The 8,124-nt window shown below is 44.4% G+C and overlaps 1 protein-coding gene across 1 annotated transcript; it reads right to left on the bottom strand.

The window, feature by feature from the left end:
• Window positions 1-4,101: 4,101 nt before the first annotated feature.
• On the bottom strand, window positions 4,102-7,758 carry LOC117833291 (uncharacterized). Its single transcript, XM_072295675.1, has 3 exons — window positions 6,468-7,758; window positions 4,674-6,395; window positions 4,102-4,574 (listed from the first exon to the last, which is right to left on the bottom strand). The coding sequence occupies exons 1-3, from the start codon at window positions 7,618-7,620 to the stop codon at window positions 4,102-4,104; spliced, it is 3,348 nt and encodes a 1,115-aa protein (XP_072151776.1). The 5' UTR covers window positions 7,621-7,758.
• Between the last annotated feature and the right edge of the window lie 366 nt (window positions 7,759-8,124).

The raw sequence follows: 8,124 nt of genomic DNA, 5'->3' as shown, positions 1-8,124 counted from the left end.
TTGACATAAGCCATTAGGAAGCTCTGTGCAGAAGGCCAGGTTATCCATCAACAAAATCCTCAAGCTCCCAAGGGGAGCTGTAGACATCATCCACCTTGGAAGCTGCTGGCCAAAATACCCACTAATTTCAAGGTGTTCTAAACCAGGCGGAGGGTATAGTTCATCAAACACCTCCTTGATTAACCAACTGCACTTTCTCGGAGATCCCTTCTTCCCCATTAACCAACTGGCCAACATCTCCAAGCCTCATAGTGCATCCTAACTTCAGATAAGTTAGGCGCACCTTTTCATCAAGCCTGGCCTTTGTGGCAAATGAGAAAGAAGATACATTCTCCAGGCCACTTATCCAAAGTTCCATGAGGTGGTGCAAGGGTAGTTCGATGAATGGTCACTATGAGAACAGCCCATACTCGTAAGAATTCAGCCACGCTCGGTTGGCCGCTTGGATCGGCGTGATGGGAGGAAGAGGGCTGCATGAGCTCAGGGTGTAAGTCACCGCGTAGTGGTTGAGGACATGCAGCAATTTTTTTTTTTGAAAGAACAGGAGGAGTTCAGAACCCCTACTGATTATATATATATATATATATATATAAATATGTAAAGTTGCAACAAAAGTAATACAACGAAGAGGCGTAAGGGCGGGTGAAATAAATCGGATAAAAGAAAAAGAAGTAAAAGAAGAGAAGCCGAACAGGTACAAGCAAAAAATCCTAAAGGGATTGAATCCAGTCTTCGAGCCGAGGACGATGACTTGATTTGATCCGGAGCGAGAGGTCCTTGAGTTCGGAGACGAATTTTCGCTTGCAAGCCAAGCTGAGAGGATCAATATTGTTGAACATCCAGTTGTTTCTTGTTGTCCAGATGCTCCACGCCATCAAGATTATAATCTCCATAAAAAACGATGTTCCCAATTTCCTTTTTAGTTGCTCTAGTATGTTCAAGATCGGCCTTGTATGCACATAAGTAATCCCAATACTTCTCCACAAGCCTTTGCAAAGTTGCAGCGGAAAAATAAGTGATATGCCGTCTCTCTTTTTTGTCTGATGCAAAGCTCGCAGTTGTAAGACTCAAGGGCCATCTGCCTTCTTCTTAGGAGATCTCTCGTGTTTAGTCTGCCTTCTTCTTAGGACATGCAGCAATTGAACGAGGGGAGCTATGAACCGCCAGGATGAGAAGATCCAGGGCCCGATGGAGCTGATGGCGAACTTGGCCAGCAGCAGCGTCGCCACCATCACCGACCGCTGCTTACTCCAAAGGCGCTGCTGCTCAGCTTGCTTGCCTGGCGTGTGAATGATGAGCAAGTACTCCCAGAAGTACGGAATATGGAGTAGTACCTAGCTAGCAAGCTCTCAATGTGAGTCTCGGAGGGATCATCTTTTATTTGATAAGTCTCCAGTTAATAGTTGAGGTCTCTGTACTATTGAACTTTTTGTAATTCTGTTCTCGGAGGGTTCCATTACCAAAGAAACATGGAACCCTGGGATGCAATGCCGCCCCTTATTAGAGACTTGACTAAGGTGCAATATGCAAATTAAACCCAGTCCACCATCATACCCTACATCAAAGGCACCATGGAAGCCAACAACTTTGCTATCATTAATGGAAAGGTGGACCCTAGATGTCAATATAAAAAGAGTTTGAAGGTAAGCACGAAGGCCAGATACTCCAAACCCCAGGGGTCAACAAGATAGGGAGAGATAGTCGGATAGAGTTGCTGATGCTCGCTTGGCTCTTTAAGTTTTGGTATGGATGCAAAACCATTATGAAATGCTATGGCTAGTTACCCACTAACAAAGTCTAGAACTGATGCCACTTATTGCATTAATGCTTGCTTGAGAACGAGAATTGTGGAATATGAGCATAGTTTGTGGTTGAGAGGTATGCTACGAATCCGAGGAAGTGGGACTAGGGAATAGAATTTATATTCGATTTATAGTTTTGTATGTACTTGCATACATGTTCCCTCCATGAAACAAGTTAGACCGAACTCAAAACGTATAGAAAGTAAAAGTGAATATATTGTCTTTGATACATGGTACCCATAGTCTTAACTTAAAAGATTGTAGTAAAGCAGTAAGCAATGGTATGGATGGTTAGCGTTCGTAACACCCCATCCTTCAAAGCCGCACCACCCAACCCTTTTGAAGGGTGGGCACGCGTACACATAGCACCCTGCTTACACTTTCGTCCTCGTTTCGTATAAAAAGGTTAACCTGAAGGTGCTATGGCTGGTTGACAAAGGCTTATAAGTTGGTTCCATCCTTGCTCAACTAGCAAGGTGGTACTAAACATGCGCATCTACGCTCATGGGCCACACTGGGCCAACCAAATTGGACCGGGTGTCACAGGAGGTGGTTATATTATACCTTTACCCCACCAGATATCAAGCCTAACATATGTGGCTAGAAATTTGGATTTTTGCGATTCCAAACAATGGGTTTCGCAAAATTACCACACAAATATGGGTTTCGCAAAAACCACCACTTGAAATGTTGACACATTATTTTGCTTGCCATTTTCCTCGTTTTAATGGTTTACTTTCCATTTTGCATTTTCAGGGCCGGTGAAAAGGATCAAACCCTGAGCGATTTACTTGATTGGATCGGTCGACCCCTATTGGTCGCCGGCACACCGCAGCATGCCGCCACCCGTTCGCCCACCGTGAAAAGATGTTTCATCCATGAAAAGATGTTAGGTCAGTCTCAATGGGAGTTTCATGAGCATTAATTTCCATACCGTATCACCAATTTTGCTGACTTGCTAAGATATTTGTAAGGAGAGAGAAGGAGTTTCATCATATGTGAGAGGAGTTTCATCCATATTGCACTCAACTAGCACGATTACCTAATTCTCAGTCTTAACTATGCAATAAAACTATGCACTAAGACTGGCATCTCAAAAAATATAGAAGGTGAAAGTTAATGTCCTTGATATCTGCAGTATTAACTTTAAAGATCCTAGTAAAGCACTAAGGCCAGTCTCAGTGGAGTGTCGTGAAGGGTTTCATGTGCATTTAATCCTATACCAGATCAGCAATTTTGCTGACTTGGCAATCTAATTATGAGGAGAGAGAGAAGAGGGGAGTTTCATCCCATGAAACCCACCAAGCACAGTTACCAAGTCCCATGAAACCCAATGAAACTTGGATTGAGGATGTTATAATTTTATCGCAAGACAAATTTGATGATAACTTCACATAAAAATCAAATTTTGTAGGTTATCTATGAAACTATGCAATGAAATTATGTACTAAGAGGACAGTGTCATTTCATTGAAAACATGACATGGGAGTCTTGGTAACAGTGTGATGAAATTGTGCATTGAGAATGACCTGAGCAATAGCTTGGATGGTTAGCAGAAGTGGTTATACTATACACTCTTATTACCCATCAGAGATCAAGCCAATAAATTTGGCGTGTTGCGTGTCTCCTACTCTCGTTGCGTTCATTGGAAGGAGGTTTGTATGAGCATCTACTCCTACTTTTCTTTAGAGTTCAGATAGGAAAGTTGTTCTCGCTCGAAATGGAACGAGAATATGAACAGAGAGGACTCAGCTTGTAATAGCGTCATAACTGATGGGGGATTAAGAGAAATGTCGCACGATGCGTTCTTCCTGTTTTCTTTCAATGTTAACCGCGACGCATCGGCCGACGTGAAGCTCGCGCCACTGTTAGGTGGACCAGGCTCCGCTCGCGTGTGGGACCTGGGGGTTGGCTGGAGGCGCCTGGTCGCTCGTGCGCTGGCCGTTCCGACTTCCCAGTGGGCCCGGAGTGTCAAATATTTTGCTGCGCGGTAAAAAGAAAAAGATGTCCGACCAAAAACCCTCAACATCCACATGCGCTGTAGGAAGCGGCGACCAATGAAATAAGCGGGTGGTAGAAAGACCGCCAACAATTGCAGCCCGCTCACCGCTCACTACGGTGGGCCTGTGTTCACCCCACCGATGGGCCCTATCTAGCCCATCATGACCTCCCCGAAATTCTCTATCCATTTCACAGATATCACACCAGACAGAGAATTCCCGAAATCATAACAGGAACAGATGAGCGATGCCAATAAGGTATGAGAACTAAGGAAAAATAATAGGCAAAATGCAGCAAATTAAAGTTCAATTTGAAGCTGATGTTGCTCTTCTACACCTACTGCATCAGAAACAAGCGAACAGAACAGAAAATCAGACACAGTATTCAAATAAGGGCGATCAGTTACTGGGTAGCGCTCTTCATTGTTGCTGATGTTTTTTTCGTGATCCATTTTGATCTTCTTCAGTTTGGACACCACAGTGCTCATTGACATCCTTTGTTCAGGCGAGTCACTTGAGCAGAGCAATCCCAGTTCTAATATTGGCAAAAGAGAATCATTCAGGTTGCAGGTAGAAGAAGCTTCCTGCAGGAGCTGGTCATCCAGAACGGATGCAAGTTCAGATGGAAATGCCTGATGAACCCACTGCCTGATGCTCAGTTCTCCATCAAACATCGGATCCGTGGGTCTCTTTCCGGTGAAAACTTCAAGGAGCACGATCCCGTAGCTGAACACGTCACTCTTGCGTGATGCCTTTCCTAGAGATCCATACTCTGCTCAAGAGATTCACAAAACGGAGATTTAGCATGATCGATGGCCACAGTTAACCAATTATAAACTAGGATTAGCAAGAGTACAAAATGGTTTTGTACCTGGTGCCATGTACCCAAGTGTTCCAGGAATGATTGCGGTGATCTTGGAGTTGTCATCACCCAATAGAAACTTCGCTATTCCAAAGTCCGCTACATGCGCTGTCATGTCATCATCAAATAGCACGTTGGTAGGTTTCAAGTCACAGTGCAGGACCACCTCGTGGTGTTCATGGTGTAGATACTCCATCGCCATCGACACATCCAGCATGATATCGAGTCTCTTGAGAAACCCCAAGTGCCTTCTGCCTTCAGCATGTAGGAGCGTATCCAGGCTTCCATTGGGCATGTACTCAAGCACCAATATTCTAAGATCCAGGTTGGAGCAGGTGTTCAGAATCTTTATCAGATTCCTGTGTCGAGCCATGCGAAGCACACGGCACTCAGCATCGAAGCTTCTAATTGCTTGTTCTTTCTGCATGTCAAGAACTTTTATTGCAACCACCAAACCGGTGTTCAGTTGGCCCTTGAAAACTTTTCCAAAGCTACCAGTCCCCAACAGGTTATTGTCAGAAAAATTATCACTGGCGCGAACAAGCTCATGGTAGGAGATTAACCTATGTCTCATGACATCACTTGGGTCAGCAACAGAGGGATGAACACTCTTGTTTTTGAGTTTCCTTTTGATTATTAGGTAAACACAGAGAACAATAGAAACAAATGCTATGGTGGCAGCAGGGAGTAGAAGTTTTAGCAAATGTCTGTCAGTTGAGTCAGACTTCTCAAGACATGGTGAAAATCCTAGACGAGGAGAACCACATAGGCCATTATTCCCAATCAGTGATGTCAAGGTGATGTTTGAGAAAATGCCTTCCTCTGGTATCTTGCCTTCTAGCTTATTGAAGGAGAGATTCAAGGTTGTCAAGAAGGTGAAACTGGCAAGAAACATGGGAATGGTACCAGAGAGTTTGTTTGAGGAGATATCCAATAATTCTAAGCTGGTCAGCTCTTGGAACGATGCTGGGATCATGTCCTCAAAAGAGTTGTGTGATAGACCTAGGTGAGTGAGCATCCTAAGCTGTCCAAATGAATCGGGAATTTTTCCAGTCAAAATGTTGGAAGATATGTCAATTAGAATCACCAGTTTTAGTCCACTAACATCTGCTGGTAATGCACCAGAAAAATAATTGTTAGAAAGATACAGTCCGACAAGTTTATCCAGGTGGAATAAGCTAGCCGGTATTGTTGAATTTAAGTGGTTATTGGACACCGCTAAATATTGTAGCTTGGTAAGGTTGCCAATGCTATTGGGTATAGAGCCAGACAATTTGTTTCTATAGAGATACACCCTTTGCAAGCTTTTCAGCATACCAATTTGTGTTGGGATAGGGCCTGACATGTCATTGCCTGAGACATCAAGGTACACAAGATTTTGCATCAATGTGATCAATTCTGGTATTGCTCCCGTGAGTAGGTTGTTGTGTAGATAAACCCTGTAAAGATCACTTAAGTTTGCCAAGGTTGATGGAAGCACACCTGTTATCTTATTGTCGCTCGCATAAAACATACTTAATTTTGTAGACAGGTTTCCCACATGGTCAGGGAGTCCCCCACTGAAAGAATTTGAAGTTATGTCAAGCACCTGGAGTTGTCTACAGTTGGAAAGGGAGGACAGGAAGTCAAGATCTCCACTTAAATTATTATCCAACAGTTGAAAGAATTTCAGAGCTCGGATGTTCCCAAGTGTGGCTGGTACTGATCCAGACAACTGATTTGTGTGCAGAATAAGGTCAGACATCTTAGATAAATTTGCGAAACTGGATGGTATTGGACCTGCTAGCTGGTTGTTTCCGAGATGCAGATACGAGAGTTCTCTCATTAGGCCTAATTCAGTTGGAATGTGACCTGTCAGGTTGCAGAAAGAGAGGTCTAGTGTAGTAAGACCGGTGAGGTTGCTAAGAACAGCTGGGATAGATCCAACCAGGTGATTTCCGCCCAATAAAATAGTTTTGAGTTGTGACAGTTGAGCCAACCACGTTGGCACATTATCAAAGAAATAATTGTAGGCCAAAGAGAGATGCTGCAGGTGCTGGCATGCTGAAAGCGCCAGTGGTATCCCACCAGCAAAGTTGTTCTTATTCAAGTACAGCTCCCGTAACAACGGCAGGCTAAAACTTTGATTGCTAGGAATCGACCCAGTTAGATTGTTGACCGCGAGTGTCATGACTCGTAGGAATGACATGTTGAACATGGTCGCGGGTACTGTTCCAGAGAGCTGATTGAGTTGCAGGTCTAGGTACTCGAGTAGGGGCAGGGAACTCAAACCCTGTGGTATCGGACCTGATAGGCTGTTGCTTCCAAGGGAGATGTACCTCAGGGAAGGTGTGTTGTTGAATAGATATGGCGGTATTTGGCCACTTAACTCGTTATCATTTAGAGCAAGGATCTGAAGGTTGGGAAGTTGCTGTAGCAGCTCTGGAAAAATCTTCTTGGAGAGGGTGTTGCAACCGAGGTCAAGAACTTCCAGTTGTGAGAGGTTGCTTATGGTACCAGGAATGGGTCCTGAGAGGCCATTTGTAGAGAGATTTAGGTTCCTGAGCTGATATAGCCTACCAAGATCGGCAGGAATTGTGCCGGAGAGGCTAGTGTTTGTGAGGTCGAGCTGCATGAGGAAAGAGAGGTTACCGAGATGTGGGCTGAGCTCTCCTTGCAATGGCACACTTGTCAGCGACAGCGCAGTAACGCGCTGCTGAGGCTGACTGCATGACACGCCTTTCCAGCGACAGAAGGACACGTTGGTTGTCCAGCTTCTGGCAAGGACGCCGAGAGGATCGGAGAGCTGGTCTTTGAAAGCCAGCAGCGCGGCAAGGTCGGTGTCGCTGCCATTGATGTTCGGTGTCGTACTTTGGCCTGGGGAAGACGAAGAAGCAGAAGCCACACCAGTAACTAGAACGGACAGTGAGATGGCCAACAATTGCACCAGGATGAACGAGCTGCTTGCAGTGGCCATTGGAGCGTGCCAGGCTTAATTATTTAGTTGTTCAACGAGACACAAAAAATGCATGCAGGGAGTGTATTGTGGTTCATATCAATGACCAGCTACGCAGCAACGTCTTATAGGAAAGTATCTTGACTATATTATCTTTTCCTTGTTAATTTCCAAATTTCAGCTTTCCTTGAAAAAAAAAAACAAATGTCAGATGACCATATTGGACACTTGCCATCTGGGCGTGTTTAGCTAATATGTTGACTAATTAGCCGTTGCCGGCTATAAAGGAATGAAGAAAGAAAGACTTATTCTGGTATAGCAGTACATGCTGACACCTGGCTACTCACAGTGCCTCTAGGTCTGCATCGAGATAGACGTGCCCGTACTTAATTCCAGGTCAGTCCAACAAACATCGGGCGATCATGATGGAAAAGATACATGTAAGAGCCTGCAGATTCTCACCTAATACGAACAGCAGGATGAGTGTGCACCTTTGATTAAAAGTTACTCATTTAATTCTTCTTC

The sequence above is a fragment of the Setaria viridis genome, chromosome 8 (assembly GCF_005286985.2).
Source record: "Setaria viridis chromosome 8, Setaria_viridis_v4.0, whole genome shotgun sequence".
Classification (NCBI taxonomy): domain Eukaryota; kingdom Viridiplantae; phylum Streptophyta; class Magnoliopsida; order Poales; family Poaceae; genus Setaria; species Setaria viridis.
Note: the sequence above shows the minus strand (reverse complement) of the source record. Positions and strands in the feature narration are given on the sequence as shown.